At 37.9% G+C, this 17,316-nt stretch overlaps 1 protein-coding gene across 1 annotated transcript in view; it reads right to left on the reverse strand.

Annotated features, from left to right (window-relative positions):
• Positions 1-17,316, reverse strand: part of LOC122480745 (phospholipid-transporting ATPase IB-like) — a 182,842-nt gene that overhangs the window by 60,773 nt on the left and 104,753 nt on the right. The window contains exon 26 of the mRNA XM_043575520.1: positions 1,986-2,108. Coding sequence (XP_043431455.1) covers positions 1,986-2,108 — 123 coding nt within the window. The remainder of the gene's footprint in view (positions 1-1,985; positions 2,109-17,316) is intronic.

Consider the following 17,316-nt stretch of genomic DNA (forward strand, 5'->3'; position numbering starts at 1 on the left):
TTTTTAATTGTATTTAATATAAAAAAAAGACCCATGTTTCTTCCAGGCATCTATATATTTTTTAATTGAAGCACAATTAACATAGTGTTATATTAGTTTCAAGTGTACAATATAATGACTAATAATTCTAAACACTATTCAGTGCTCATTATGATAAGTGTACTCTTGATTCTCTATTTTACCCATTCTCTTACCCACCTCTCATCTGGAAACCACCAGTTCATTCTCTGTATTTAAGAGTCTACTTTTTGACTCTTTTTTCCTTTGTTCACTTGTTTCTTAGATTCCACATATGAATAAAATCATATGGGATTTGTCTTTCTCTGACTGACTTATTTCACTTAGCATTATATCCTGTAGGTCCATCCGTGTTGTTGCAAATGGCAAGATTTCATTCTTTTTATAGTTGAGTAATAGTCCATTGCTTATATATACCACATCTTCTTTACCCATTTGTCTACTGATGGACACTTGGGTTGCTTCCATATCTTGGCTATTGCAGATAATGCGGCAATAAATATATGGGTACATAGGGATTAATATGCAAAATATATAAAGAACAAGTAAGTTTTTTTATGAGCGTAAGTTCAACTCAATACCAAGAAAACAAATAATGTGATTTAAAAATGGGCAGAGGATGGGCATGCAAGCTGGTGCAGCCACTCTGGAAAACTCAAAAAACTAAAAATAGAACTACCCTACGACCCAGCAATTGCTGGGATACAGGTGTGCTGTTTCGAAGGGACACATGCACCCCCATTTTATAGAGTACTATAAACAATAGCCAAAGTATGGGAAGAGCCCAAATGTCCATCGATGGATGAATGGATAAAGATGTGGCATATGTATACAATGGAGTATTACTCGGCAATCAAAAAGAATGAAAGCTTGCCATTTGCAACTACATGGATGGAACTGGAGGGTATTATGCTAAGTGAAATTAGAGAAAGACAAAAATGATATGACTTCACTCATATGAGGACTTTAAGAGACAAAACAGATGAACATAAGGGACGGGAAGCAAAAATAATATAAAAACAGGGAGGGGGACAAAACATAAGAGACTCTTAAATAAGGAGAACAAACAGAGGGTTACTGGAGGGGTTGAGGGAGGGGGGATGGGCTAAATGGGTAAGTAATCTCCTGAAATCATTCTTGCACTACATGCTAACTAATTTGGATGTAAATTAAAAAAAAAAAATGGGCAGAGGGCCTGAATAGACATTTTCCCAAAGAAGACATACAGATGGCTGACACATGAAAAGATGTTCAACATCACCAGTCATCATGGAAATGCAAGTCAAACCACAATGAGATATCAATTTATACCTGTCAAATGGCTGAATGAAAAAAACTCATGAAATAACAAGTGTTGCAAGAATGTAGACGAAAAGGAACCTTCATGTACTGTATAAATGCAAATTGGTACACCCATCGTGGAAAACAGTATGACAGTTACTCAAAATACTAAAAATATAATTATCATGCGGTCTAATGGCACTGTGGTATTTACCCAAATGGTACTTACCCAAAGAAAGCAAAAATACTAATTTGAAAAGATACTTGCAGGTGTCTATATATTTTTAAAGCTTCACTAATGACTGGGATGCAGTTAGGTTTACTCTAAATCTCAACTCCGTGATCCCAGGAAGAAAGCATTCCAGAAGAATCGCTTGTCTCCTCTAAAAATAGGCCTGAGTCCCTCATTTGTATTTTCCAGGATTGCCCCAATGCACAGCATGCCTCCTGAAGCTGCTCTGTGCACAGTTTGTGGGACCACACATGGTGCCTTGCTGCTTTTTCTTTAGTTTCCCTCTGCCACATATTATTTAAATCTCAGTTCCCTAGACAAACTAAACTACAAGGTAAATGATTGCACAAGGCTGCAATCCTTGGTTTTTAAATTATTTTTTTTTAAGCATCAGAAAAGGAAAAGAGGTACCTTTGGAGTTGAGATGAAAACCTGCATTAAATCTTCTGTTTACCTTTGTGTTGAAAATTTTCCCTGCCTGAGAAATCCGATAGAGTTGTGGGCACCTAAGCAGGCTCTTCTCACTGCAACACTGTTCAAAGATTCCCAGAGTAAGAGGTGGTAATGAAGTGAAAATCTACATGGAAAACAAGGATTTATTAAAAAGAACTTTTAGTCTGTAACTAAATTAATAATATTGTAACAATGTCACTTTCCTGACTTTGATAATGTATTACTACTATTAAGATATCATTATGGGGGAAGCTGGTTGAAGGATACACAGAACTATTTTTGCATCTTCTGGTAAGTCTTAAACTATTTAAAAATAAAAATGACTGGGGTGCCTGGGTGGCTCAGTCGGTTGAGCGTCTGACTTCTGCTTAGGTCATGATCTCGTGGTTCCTGGGTTCAAGCCCCCCACAGGACTCGGTGCTGACCGCTCAGGGCCTGGAGCCTGCTACGGATTCGGTCTCCTGCTCTCTTTGCCCCTCCCCCACTTGCACTCTGTCTTTCAATGGCTCTCAAAAGTGAATAAATAATAAACAATTTTAAAAATAAATAAAAATAAAAATTATTTACAAAGAAGATATTAATAAGTCACATAGATTCAAACACATTACCAAATCACGACTTAATTTTCTGATCCAACCCTTTGGTTCAGGCGGTTATAACTGTGTAAATGTTGCTTTATGAGCATAAAATGAATACATTTTTTCTTCTGTTTAATGAGGATAAGACAAATTGACTACCTAGATATTTTAATAATAGGCATAATACTGCCCAATATATCTACCAATAATGACATCCGTATCCCTCATAAGAACCAGTTGTTTAAAAATTTTTTTAATGTTTATTTTTGAGAGAGAGCGAGTGAACATGAGCAGGGGAGGGGCAGAGAGAGAGGGAGACACAGAACCTGAAGCAGGCTCCAGGCTCCGAGCCATCAGCACAGAGCCCGACACGGGGCTTGAATCCACAACTGTGAGATCATGACCTGAGCTGAAGTCGGACGCTTAACTGACTGAGCCACCTAGGGGCCCCAACAACCAGTTGTTTTCTAAGCTAGTTCACTTGACAGGACTGGCACATAGTAATTACTCAGTAAATACTTTTGTGAATGTTAGATTAAACAAAAAATATATAAAAAGAATTCTTTATCTTGATAATAATCAGAAACAAAGAGATGTTTCCCAGTCACTCACTCTTCAAATATTTTGTTAACAATCATTATGCCAGCAACCATATTAAATGAAAAGTACATGACCCTTTAAAAAGTTCTGGACCTTGTCAGGGAGGGAACGCTGTAACAGCAGATACAATAACATGAGAAAAATGGGGAAGTAAGGGAAAAGTTTAAGAAGGAGAAAGGGGAGAAAAGGAGAGGAGAATAGCAGGAAGACGGAAGTGCATGAACTATGTCCATTGAGAACTGAGAAGTGCTTTCAAAAAGACTCCTTGGATAAAGGACGCTTGAAGCTCACCAGAATTTACATATTTCTGCTCCATTTGGTTTCAGTGCCTTTGCCAGTTTAACCAGGGATTCTTCACAAAGAGCGACAAGGCTCACTGAGCAAGTGCTTTTCACACCTCTGGGCCTCTTATGTTTGCTGTTGTCTCATTGGCCAAATCAAGTCACATGACCAAACCCAGAGTCGGTGTGGGTGGGTACACCAAAGTTGGGGATACACCACCTGGGGGACATTTACTGTAACAATCTAACAACATGCGACTCATGTAGATTTTCTAGAATTTTGTACAAAATATTGACAGCAACTAAATAAAGCATTACTTCTTTTTCAGTTCTTTTGTTTTGTTTGGTTTTTGACTCATTGCACTGGCTAGGACCTACATATGATGTTGAATCGAAGTGGTAAGAACGTCCATTCTTCTTGATCTTAGGGGAACAGGTTTTGCCATTAGGTATGATGTTAGCTGTAGGTTTTTCAGAGAAGCACTTTTCTTAGTGCTTCTCAGAATGAGTGATAAATTCTCTCAAGTGTCTTTACTGCATTTGCTGAGATGATTATATGGTTCTTCCTTTTATATCTTTTTTGTTTGTTTGTTTGTTTTAGAGACAGCAAGTGCATGTGCAGAGGTGAGGGGCATAGTGGGGGAGAGAGAGAATCTTAAGCTGGCCCTGCGCTCAGCACAGAGGTCATAACCTGAGCAGAAATCAAGAGTCTGCCACTCAACTGACTGAGCCACACAGGTGCCCCTTCCTTTTAAATCTTATAAAAAGGTGTATTATGCTGAATATTAAATTTAAACTGCATTTCTGAGATAAATCCTAATTTGTCAAAAAGTTTTTTATATTGCTGGATTTGATTTGCTAGAATTTTTTGCATCTGCAATCTTGAGGGATATGCGATTGGAATATTCTATTCTATTTTGTCTGGTTTGATATCTGGGTAATACTGCATCATAAATCAGTTGGGGTATTTCCTCCTCCCTTTTCTGGAAAAATTTGTCTATATTTGTTTTGTTAATACTTCTGAAGGTTTTCTTTAATATATGGGAAGGTTTTTAACTAAGAATTTAAAAATTTTTAATAGGTATGGGGCTGTTATGGTTATCTATATCTTCTTGGGTGATATTTAGTAGTTTGTGTCTTTCAAGGAATTTGTCAATTTTATTCAAAATGTAAAATAGGTCATAAATATTCTTCATATTTGCTGATAGTCATTTGTTATCTGTAAGACCTGTAGACCCCTCTACCATTCATTCCTAATATTGGTTAATTTCTATCTTCTTTTTATAGTGTGCTTGATCAGTCTGAATAGAGATTTATCAACCTCATTTGTCTTGTTTTAAGAACCAGTTTTGGGTTTTTTTTCAACGTTTATTTATTTTTTGGGGGACTGAGAGAGACAGAGCATGAACGGGGGAAGGGCAGAGAGAGAGGGAGACACAGAATCAGAAACAGGCTCCAGGCTCTGAGCCATCAGCCCAGAGCCTGACGCGGGGCTCGAACTCCCGGACCGCGAGATCGTGACCTGGCTGAAGTCGGACACTTAACCGACTGCGCCACCCAGGCGCCCCAAGAACCAGTTTTTACTGCCTTGTTTTGTTTTGTTTTGTTTTGTTTTGTTTTGTTTTGCTTTACACTTATTTTAATCATGCTGTTTTCTTTTATGTTTATTTTGCTTTGTTATTCTGGACTTCTTTGAATCTTCCTTTTCTAGTTTTTTCAGGTTGGAGCTTGATGTTAGACCCTAAATTACTGGTATAAGCATTTAAAAAATGTAAGTGTTCTCTAAGCACTGCTTTAGCTACATCTCACATAATTTGAAAATTTTTGTTTTATTTTTTCTGTTCAAAATATCTCCTAAATATTCCTGTGATTTCTTCTGTGACCATGATGTATTTAGAAGTGTGTTCGTTAATTATCAAATATGTGGGTATTTTCCTAAGGAATTACTGTTATTCCTTTATTGTTTATTGTTACTGCTATGTGGTTTAAATCCACTGAGATCAAAAGAACTTCTATGTGATTTTAATCCTTTTCAATTTACTAAGACTTGCCTTATCACCCAGCATGTAGTCTATTGATGAATGTTTTATATGCAACTTGAGAAGATTGTGTATTTTGCTGTTGTTGAGTAGAATTTTCTATAAATGTCAAAGGAAAGTTCTTTCACTGAGGTATACTTGACTCCTGATGCTACATTAGTTATACAACATAGCAGGCAACAACTCTGTACATTATGCTGTGCTCACTTCAAGTGTAACCACCCCTTATCACCACACAACACTATTATGATATCATTGAGTATTCACTCTGCTGTACCTTTCATCCCATGACTTATTCATTCGTAACTGGAAGCCTGTATCTTCCACCCACCTTTATGCATTTTGCCCATCCCCCAGCCCTCTGACAACTACCGGATTATGCTCTGTATTCATGGATCTCTTTTGGCTTTGTTGCTGTTGTTAGTTTGTTCACTTGTTCTGTTTTTAGATTCCACATGTAAGTGAAGTCATGTGGTATTTGTCTTTCTCTGACTTATCTCACTGAGTATAATACCGGCTAGGTCCATCCGTGTTGTTACAAATGGCAAGATCACAGTCTTTTTTTTTTTTTTTTTTATGACTGAGTAATATCCTTTTGTGTGTATATACATCATCTTTATCCGTTCATCTGTGGGTGGACACTTGGGTTGCTTCCACGTCTGGGTATTGTAAATAATGCCACAACAAACATAGGGGTCCACATATCTTTCAGAATTAGTGTTTTCTTTGGGTAAATAACTAGTAGTAAAATTACTAGATCCTGTGATATTTTATTTTTAATTTCTTGAGGACACTCTATACTTTCTTCCACAATGCTTGCACCGATTTAAATTCCTAATGGGGATTTCCCTATTGGTTCCCTTTTCTCCACATCCTTGCCAACACTTGTTATTTCCTGTCTTTTTGTTATTAGCCATTCTGATATGTGTGAGGTGATATCTCATTGTGGTTTTGATCTGCGTTTTCCTGATAATCACTAATGTTAAACATCTTTTAATGTTGTCTGTTGGCCATCTGCATGTCTTCTTTGGAAAAAGGTCTATTCAGGTCCTCTGCCCATTTTTTAATCAGATTTTTTTTATGTTGAGTTGTATAAATTCTTTACATATTCTGTATATTAATTCCTTATTGCAATGTCTTGCATATATCTTCTAGGTTACCTTTTTGTTTTATTAATGGTTTCTTTTGCTCTACATTTTATTTTGGTAGAGTCACAATAGCTTATTTTTCTTTTGTTTCCCTTGCCTGGAGAGGTATATCCTTAAATATGTTGCTAAGGATGATGTCCAAGAAATTATTGCCTATGCTTTCTTTTAGGAACTTTATGGTTTCAGTTCTCACTTTTAGATCTTTAATCCACTTTTGAGTTTTTGTGTATGGTGTTAAGAAAGTGGTCTAGTTTCATTCTTTTGCATGTAGCTGTCTTGAAAAGACTTTCTTCATTCTTGCCTCCTTCGTCATAGATTAATTGGCCGTTTAAATGTGGATTTATTTCTGGGCTTTCTATCCTGTCCCATTGACCTACGTATCTGTGTATGTGCTGGTGCCATACTGTCTTGATTACTATAGCTTTTTAGTATATCTTGAAATCTGGAATTTTTATGCCTCCAGCTTTGCTGTTCTTTCTCAATATTGCTTTGGCTGTTCAAGGTCTCTTGTAGGTCCCTACAAATTTTAGGATTGTTTGTTCTAGTTCTGTGAAAAATGCTATTGGTATTGATGGGGACTGCCTTGAATCCATAGATTGCTTTGGGTAGTCTGACATTCTAATGATATGAATTTTTCCAATCTATGAGCATGGTATATCTTTCCATTTCTTCGTGTCATCTTCAGTTTCTTTCATCAGTGACTCACAGTTTTCAGAGTATGGTTCAGAGTTTCAGAGTATGGTTCTCTCATCTCATTAGCTAACTTTATTCTTAGATATTTTATTCCTTTTGGTACAGTGTAAATGGGATTATTTCCTTCATTTCTCTTTCTGCTACTTTATTATTTGTGTATAAAAACATATTTCTGTAGATTAATTTTGTATCCTACAACTCTATTGAATTCATTTATTCTGAAATTTTTTTTGGTGGCATCTTTAGAGTTTTTATGTATAGTGTTGTCATCTGTAAATAGTAACAGCTTTTCTTTCCATTTTCAATTTCTTATGCCTTTTATTTCTTTTTCTTATATGATTATGTGGCTAGGACTTCCAGTACTATGTTGAATAAAAGTGGTTAGAGTGAACATCATCGTCATGTTGCTCGTCTTAGAGGAAAAGGTGTTTTTCACCATTGAGTATGACATATCAGGTGTGGGTGTGTCATACGTGGCCTTTGTTATGTTGATGTATGTTCCCTGTAAACACACCTGAGAATTTTTATCATGAATGATGTTGAATTTTGTTAAAATTTTTTTTCTGTATCTATTGAGATGGTCATATAATTTTATCCTTCGTTTTGTTAATATGATGTATAACATTGATTGATTTGAAAATATTGAAACATCCTTGCATCCCTGGAATTAATCCCACTCAGTCATGGTCAATAACTGTTTTAATGTATTGTTGAACATGGTTTGCTAATGTTTTATTAAATATTTTCATCTATGTTTATCAGGTGTATTGGTTTGTAGAGTTCTTTTTATGCAGTGTCTTTGTCTGTTTTTGGTATCCAGGTAATGCTGGCTCATAGAATGCATTTGGGAGCTTTCCTTCCTCTTGTTGGGATGGTTGGAGGAGAAAATTGTTTGGTAGAGTCTTTAAATGTTTGGTAGAGTGAATCCATCTAGTCCTAGACTTACTCGTTAGGAATTTTTGATTACTGATTCATTTTTGTTACTAGTACTGTGTTCAGAATTTCTATTTGTTCTTAATTCAGTTTTGAGAAGTTATATATTTCTAGGAATTTATCCATTTCTTGTAGGTGGCCCAATTTGTTGGCATATAATTTCTCATAGTAGTCTCTTATAATCCTTTATATTTCTGTGGTGTTTATTACTTCTAATTTCTGATTTTATTCATTGGAGTCCTCTTTTTTCTTGATGATTCTGGCTAAAGGTTTATCAAATTTGTTTATTTTTTCAAAGAACTAACTCTTGGTTTCCGTGATCTTTTTTATGTATATGTATGTATGTATATATATTTATTCTCTGTTTCACTTTTTTTTTTCTGTTCTTTATTATTTCTTTCCTTCTACTGACTTTGGACTTTGTTATTTTTCTGGGTCCATGACATGTAAGCTTAGATTGTTCATTAGAGATTTTTCTTATTTCTTGAGGTAGGTGTGTATGGTTAGAAATTTCCCTCTTTAGAACTTCTTTGCTGCATCCCAAAGATTTTGGACTATTGTGTTTTCATTTTCATTTGCTCCGTGTATTTTTAAAAAATGTTTTAATGTTTATTCACTTTTGAGAGAGACAGAGCACAAGCAGGGGAGGGGCAGAGAGAGAGGGAGACACAGAATATGAAGCAGACTCCAGACTCCGAGCTATCAGCACAGAGCCCAGTTGGGGCTCAAAATCACAAACTGCGAGATCATGACCTGAGCCAAAGTTGGATGCTTAACGAACTGAGCCACCCCGGGCATCCCATGCCTCCATGTATTTTTTAATTTTCCATTTGATTTCTTTCTTGACCTATTGGTTATTTAGTAGCATGTTGTTTAAAATCTATGGTTTGTGCTTTTTCCAAAGAGTTTTTTTCTTATAATTGATTTCTAGTGTCATACCATTATGGTTGGAAAAGATATTTGATATGATTTTAATCTTACTAAAATATTGAGACTTGTTTTGTGGTTTAATATATGATCTACCTAGGAAAATGTTCCATGTGCACTTGAAAAGAATGTGTATTCTGTTGTTTTTGGATGGAATGTTCTGTATGTATCTGTTGAGTCTATCTAGTCAAATGTGTCATTAAAGACCCTGTTTCTTATTGATTTTCTGCCTGAATGATCTATCTATCGATAGATAGATCTCATTATCTATCTATTGATAGATAAATGTGGTGTTAAAGTACCTACTATTATTGTTTTGTTGTTAGTTTCTCACTTTATGTATGTTAATATTTGCTTTACGTATTTAGGTGCTCCAATGTTGGGTGCACAGATATTTATAATTGTTATATCTTCTTCTTGGATTGATTCCTTTATCATTATGCAATGCCCCTCTCTGTCTATTGTTACAGTCTTTATTTTAAAGTTTATTTAATCTGGGGCACCTGGGTGGCTCAGTCGGTTACGCATCTGACTTCAGCTCAGGTCATGATCTCATGGTTCGTGGGTTCGGGCCCCACGTCAGGCTCTGTGCTGACAGCTCAGAGCCTGGAGCCTGCTTCGGATTCTGTGACTCCCTCTCTCTCTGCCCCTCCCCTGCTCATGCTCTGTCACTCTCTCTCTTTCAAAAATAAATAAACATTAAAAAAAATACTTTAAAATTTATTTAATATAAGTATTATGGCTTTTTTTCCCCCCATACCATTTGCATGGTATGTTTTTCCATCTCTTCACTTTCAGTCTGTATGTGTTTAAGTCTGAACTTTCTTACAGGCAGCATATAGATGGGTCTTTTGTTTTGGTTTTTTTGTTTGTTTGTTTGTTTGTTTTTTTTCTGAAATTTATTGACAAATTGGTTTCCATACAACACCCAGTGCTCATCCCAAAAGGTGCCCTCCTCAATACCCATCACCCACCCTCTCCTCCCTCCCACCCCCCATCAACCCTGAGTTTGTTCTCAGTTTTTAACAGTCTCTTATGCTTTGGCTCTCTCCCATTCTAACCTCTTTTTTTTTTTTCCTTCCCCTCCCCCATGGGTTCCTGTTAAGTTTCTCAGGATCCACATAAGAGTGAAACCATATGGTATCTGTCTTTCTCTGTATGGCTTATTTCACTTAGCATCACACTCTCCAGTTCCATCCACGTTGCTACAAAAGGCCATATTTCATTTTTTCTCTTTGCCACGTAATATTCCATTGTGTATATAAACCACAATTTCTTTATCCATTCATCAGTTGATGGACATTTAGGCTCTTTCCATAATTTGGCTATTGTTGAGAGTGCTGCTATGAACATTGGGGTACAAGTGGCCCTATGCATCAGTGCTCCTGTATCCCTTGGATAAATTCCTAGCAGTGCTATTGCTGGGTCATAGGGTAGGTCTATTTTTAATTTTCTGAGGAACCTCCACACTGCTTTCCAGAGCGGCTGCACCAATTTGCATTCCCACCAACAGTGCAAGAGGGTCCCGTTTCTCCACATCCTCTCCAGCATCTATAGTCTCCTGAGTTGTTCATTTTGGCCACTCTGACTGGCGTGAGGTGATACCTGAGTGTGGTTTTGATTTGTATTTCCCTGATAAGGAGCGACGCTGAACATCTTTTCATGTGCCTGTTGGCCATCCGGATGTCTTCTTTAGAGAAGTGTCTATTCATGTTTTCTGCCCATTTCTTCACTGGGTTATTTGTTTTTTGGGTGTGGAGTTTGGTGAGCTCTTTATAGATTTTGGATACTAGCCCTTTGTCCGATATGTCATTTGCGAATATCTTTTCCCATTCCGTTGGTTGCCTTTTAGTTTTGTTGGTTGTTTCCTTTGCTGTGCAGAAGCTTTTTCTCTTCATAAGGTCCCAGTAATTCACTTTTGCTTTTAATTCCCTTGCCTTTGGGGATGTGTCGAGTAAGAGATTGCTACGGCTGAGGTCAGAGAGGTCTTTTCCTGCTTTCTCCTCTAAGGTTTTGATGGTTTCCTGTCTCACATTCAGGTCCTTTATCCATTTTGAGTTTATTTTTGTGAATGGTGTGAGAAAGTGGTCTAGTTTCAACCTTCTGCATGTTGCTGTCCAGTTCTCCCAGCACCCTTTGTTAAAGAGGCTGTCTTTTTTCCATTGGATGTTCTTTCCTGCTTTGTCAAAGATGAGTTGGCCATACGTTTGTGGGTCTAGTTCTGGGGTTTCTATTCTATTCCATTGGTCTATGTGTCTGTTTTGGTGCCAATACCATGCTGTCTTGATGATGACAGCTTTGTAGTAGAGGCTAAAGTCTGGGATTGTGATGCCTCCTGCTTTGGTCTTCTTCTTCAAAATTCCTTTGGCTATTCGGGGCCTTTTGTGGTTCCATATGAATTTTAGGATTGCTTGTTCTAGTTTCGAGAAGAATGCTGGTGCAATTTTGATTGGGATTGCATTGAATGTGTAGATAGCTTTGGGTAGTATTGACATTTTGACAATATTTATTTTTCCAATCCATGAGCAGGGAATGTCTTTCCATTTCTTTAAATCTTCTTCAATTTCCTTCATAAGCTTTCTATAGTTTTCAGCATACAGATGGGTCTTTTGTTTTGTTTTTATCAATTCCATTATCCCTTGTCTGTCTGTTTATTTATTTATTTTGAATATGAAATTTATTGTCAAATTGGTTTCCATATAAAACCTAGTACTCATCCCAATAGGTGCCCCCCTCAATGCCCATCACCCACTTTCCCCTCCCTCCTACCCCCCATCAACCCTCAGTGTATTCTCAGTTTTTAAGAGTCTCTTATGCTTTGGCTCCCTCCTTCTCTTTTTTTTCCCCCATCCCCTTCCCCATGGTCTTCTGTTAAGTTTCTCAGGATCCACATAAGAGTGAAAACATATGGTATCTTTCTCTGTATGACTTATTTCACTTAGCATAACAATCTCCAGTTCCATCCACGTTGCTACAAAAGGCCATATTTCATTCTTTCTCATTGCCACGTAGTATTCCATTGTGTATCTAAATCACAATTTCTTTATCCATTCGTCAGTTGATGGACATTTAGGCTCTTGCCATAATCTGGCTATTGTTGAGAGTGCTGCTATAAACATTGGGGTACAAGTGCCCCTATGCATCAGCACTCCCGTAACCCTTGGGTAAATTCCCAGCAGTGCTATTTCTGGGTCATAGGGTAGACCTATTTTTAATTTTTTGAGGAACCTCCACACTGTCTTCCAGAGTGGCTGCACCAGTTTGCATTCCCACCAACCGTGCAAGAGGGTTCCTGTTTCTCCACATCCTCTCCAGCATCTATAGTCTCCTGATTTGTTCATTTTAGCCACTCTGACTGGTGTAAGGTGATATCTCACTGTGGTTTTGATTTGTATTTCCCTGATGAGGAGTGATGTTGAGCATCTTTTCATGTGCCTGTTGGCCATCTGGATGTCTTCTTTAAAGAAGTGTCCATTCATGTCTTCTGCCCATTTCTTCACTGGATTATTTGTTTTTCAGGTGAGGAGTTTGGTGAGTTCTTTACAGATTTTGGATACTAGCCCTTTGTCTGATATGTCATTCGCAAATATCTTTTCCCATTCTATCTGTTGCCTTTTAGTTTTGTTGATTGTTCCCTTTGCAGTGCAGAAGCTTTTTATCTTCGTGTGGTCCCAGTAGTTCATTTTTGCTTTTAATTCCCTTGCCTTTGGAGATGTGTCGAGTAAGAAATTGCTGCGGCTGAGGTCAAAGAGGTTTTTTTTCCTGCTTTCTCCTCTAGGGATTTGATGGTTTCCTGTCTCACATTCAGGTCCTTCATCCATTTTGAGTTTATTTTTGTAAATGGTGTAAGAAAGTGGTCTAGTTTCATCCTTCTGCATGTCACTGTCCAGTTCTCCCAGCACCATTTGTTAGACTCTTTTTTCCATTGGATATTTGTTCCTGCTTTGTCAAAGATTAGTTGGCCATACTTTTGTGGGTCCAGTTCTGGAATCTCTATTCCATTGGTCTATGTGTCTGTTGTTGTGCCAATACCATGCTGTCTTGATGATTACAGCTTTGTAGTAGAGGCTAAAGTCTGGGATTGTGATGCCTCCTGCTTTGGTCTTCTTCTTCAATATTACTTTGGCTATTCGGGGTCTTTTGTGGTTCCATACAAATTTTAGGATTGCTTGTTTCAGCTTCGAGAAGAATGCTGGTGCAATATTGATTGGGATTGCATTGAATGTGTAGATTGCTTTGGGTATTATTGACATTTTAACAATATTTATTCTTCTAATCCATGAGCATGTAATGTTTTTCCATTTCTTTGTATCTTCTTCAATTTCCCTCATAAGCTTTGTATAGTTTTTAGCATACAGATCTTTTAAATCTTTGGTTAGGTTTATTCCTAGGTATTTCATGATTCTTGGTGCAATTGTGAATGGGATCAGTTTCTTTATTTGTCTTTCTGTTGCTTCATTATTAGTGTATAAGAATGCAACTGATTTGTGTACATTGATTGTGTATCCTGCAACTTCGCTGAATTCATGTATCAGTTCTAGCAGACTTTTGGTGGAGTCTATCGGATTTTCCATGTATAATATCATGTCATCTGCAAAAAGTGAAAGCTTGACTTCCTCTTTGCCAATTTTGATGCCTTTGATTTCCTTTTGTTGTCTGATTGCTGATGCTAGAACTTCCAGCACTATGTTAAACAACAGCGGTGAGAGTGGACATCCCTGTCGTGTTCCTGATCTCAGGGGGAAAGCCCTCAGTTTTTCCCCATTGAGGATGATATTAGCTGTGGGCTTTTCATAAATGGCTTTTATGATGTTTAAGTATGTTCCTTCTATCCCGACTTTCTCGAGGGCTTTTATTAAGAAAGGATGCTGCATTTTGTCAAATGCTTTTTCTGCATCAATAGACAGGATCATATGGTTCTTTTCGTTTCTTTTATTAATGTGATGTATCACATGGATTGATTTGCGAATGTTGAACCAGCCCTGCAGCCTGGGAATGAATCCCACTTGATCATGGTGGATAATTCTTTTTATATGCTGTTGAATTCGATTTGCTAGTATCTTACTGAGAATTTTTGCATCCATATTCATCAGGGATATTGGCCTGTAGTTCTCTTTTTTCGCTGGGTGTGTGTCTGGTTTGGGAATCAAAGTAATGCTGGCTTCATAGAATGAGTCTGGGAGTTTTCCTTCCCTTTCTATTTTTTGGAATAGCTTGAGAAGGGTAGGTATTATCTCTGCTTTAAATGTCTGGTAGAATTCCCCAAGGAAGCCATCTGGTCCTGGACTCCTATTTGTTGGGAGATTTTTGACAACTGATTGAATTTCTTTGCTGGTTATGGGTCTGTTCAAGTTTTCTATTTCCTCCTGTTTGAGTTTTGGAAGTGTGTGGGTGTTTAGGAATTTGTCCATTTCTTCCAGGTTGTCCAGTTTGTTGGCATATAATTTTTCATAGTATTCCCTGATAATTGCTTGTATTTCGGAGGGATTGGTTGTAATAATTCCATTTTCATTCATGATTTTATCTATTTGGGTCATCTCCCTTTTCTTTTTGAGAAGCCTGGCTAGAGGTTTATCAATTTTGTTTATTTTTTCAAAAAACCAACTCTTGGTTTCATTGATCTTCTCTACAGTTTTTTTAGATTCTATATTGTTTATTTCTGCTCTGATCTTTATTATTTCTCTTCTTCTGCTGGGTTTGGGGTGTCTTTGCTGTTCTGCTTCTATTTCCTTTAGATGTGCTGTTAGATTTTGTATTTGGGATTTCTCTTGTTTCTTGAGATAGGCCTGGATTGCAATGTATTTTCCTCTCTGGACTGCTTTCACTGCATCCCAAAGCATTTGGATTGTTGTATTTTCATTTTCATTTGTTTCCATATATTTTTTAATTTCTTCTCTAATTGCGTGGTTGACCCATTCATACTTTAGTAGGGTATTCTTTAACCTCTATGCTTTTGGAGGTTTTCCAAGACTTTTTCCTGTGGTTGATTTCAAGTTTCATAGCATTGTGGTCTGAAAGTATGCATGGTATGATCTCAATTCTTGTATACTTATGAAGGGCTGTTTTGTGACCCAGTATGTGATCTGTCTTGGAGAATGTTCTATGTGTACTCGAAGAAAGTGTATTCTGTTGCTTTGGGATGCAGAGTTCTAAATATATCTGTCAAGTCCATCTGATCCAGTGTATCATTTAGGGCCCTTGTTTCTTTATTGGTCCTGTGTCTAGATGATCTATCCATTGTTGTAAGTGGAGTATTAAAGTCCCCTGCAGTTACCATATTCTTATCAATAAGGTTGCTTATGTTTGTGATTAATTGTTTTATGTATTTGGGGGCTGCCATATTCGGTGCATAGACATTTATAATTGTTAGCTCTTCCCGATGGATAGACTCTGTAATTATTGTATAATGCCCTTCTTCATCTCTTGTTACAGCCTTTAATTTAAAGTCTAGTTTGTCTGATACAAGTATGGCTACTCCAGCTTTCTTTTGACTTCCAGTAGCATGATAGATAGTTCTCCATCCCCTCACTTTCAATCTGAAGGTGTCCTCAGTTCTAAAATGAGTCTTTTGTGGACAGCAGATAGATGGGTCTTGTTTTTTTATCCATTCTGATATCCTATGTCTTTTGGTTGGAGCATTTAGTCTGTTTACATTCAGTGTTGTTATTGAAAGATATGGGTTTAGAGTCATTGTGATGTCTGTAGGTTTCATGCTTGTAGTGATGTTTCTGGTACTTTGTGGTCCTTGCAACATTTCAGTCACGGAGTCCTGCTTAGGATCTCTTGTAGGGCTGGTTTAGTGGTGATGAATTCCTTCAGTTTTTGTTTGGGAAGACCTTTCTCTCTCCTTCTATTCTGAATGACAGACTTGCTGGATAAAGGATTCTCAGCTGCATATTTTTTCTGTTGATTTCCTGCCATTGAAGATTTCCTGCCATTCTTTTCTGGCCTGCCAAGTTTCAGTAGATAGGTCTGTCACTAGTCTTATCAGTCTCTCTTTATATGTTAGAGCATGTTTATCCCTAGCTGCATTCAGAATTTTCTCCTTATCCTTGTATTTTGCCAGTTTCACTATGATATGTTGTGCAGAAGATCGATTCAAGTTACGTCTGAAGGGAGTTCTCTGTGCCTCTTGGATTTCAATGCCTTTTTCCTTCCCCAGATCAGGGAAGTTCTCACCTATGATTTGTTCAAGTACACCTTCAGCCCCTTTCTCTCTCTCTTACTCTTGTGGAATTCCTATTATACAGATATTATTCCATTTGATTGCATCATTTAGGTCTCTAATCCTCCCCTCATACTCATGGATTTTTTTTATCTCTCTTTTTCTCAGCTTCCTCATTTTCCATAATTTTATCTTCTAATTCACCTATTCTCTCCTCTGCCTCTTCAATCCGTGCTATGGCCGCCTCCATTTTATTTTGCACCTCATTTATAGCATTTTTTAGCTCCTCATGACTATTTCTTAGTCCTTTGATCTCTGTAGCAATAGATTCTCTGGTGTCCTCTATGCTTTTTTCAAGTCCAGCAATTAATTTTACAACTATTATTCTAAATTCTTATTATGTTATATTGCTTAAATAGTTTTTGATCAATTCGTTAGTTGTCGCTACTTCCTGGAGTTTCTTTTGAGGAGAATTCTTCTGTTTTGTCATTTTGGATAGTCCCTGGGGTGGTGTGGAACTGCAGGGCACTTCCCTTGTGCTGTCTGGAGTAACTTGTATTGGTGGGCGGGGCCACAGTCACACCTGATGTCTGCCCCTAGCCCACCACTGGGGCCACAGTCAGACTGGTGTGTGCCTTCTCTTCCCCTCTCCCAGGGGCAGGACTCACTGTGGAGTGGTGTGGCCCCTGCCTGGGCTGCTTGCACGCTGCCAGGCTTGTGGTGCCGCTTCGATGGGATCTGGCCAAGGGCATATTAGCCAGGGTGGATCCTCAAGGTTGCACAGTGGCGGGAGGGGCAGGCTCAGCTCGCTTTGCCGTGGGTGGTCCCCTGTGGGAGGGGCCCTGCAGCATCGGGAGGGAGGGAGGCAGGCCCGTGGGAGGGATGGATCCACAGAAGCACAGCATTGGGAGTTTGCAGCAGTGCAAGCAAGTTCGGTGTCGGGAACTGGTTCCCTTTGGGATTCCGGC

Source organism: Prionailurus bengalensis, chromosome A1 (assembly GCF_016509475.1).
Source record: "Prionailurus bengalensis isolate Pbe53 chromosome A1, Fcat_Pben_1.1_paternal_pri, whole genome shotgun sequence".
NCBI classification, from domain to species: Eukaryota; Metazoa; Chordata; class Mammalia; order Carnivora; family Felidae; genus Prionailurus; species Prionailurus bengalensis.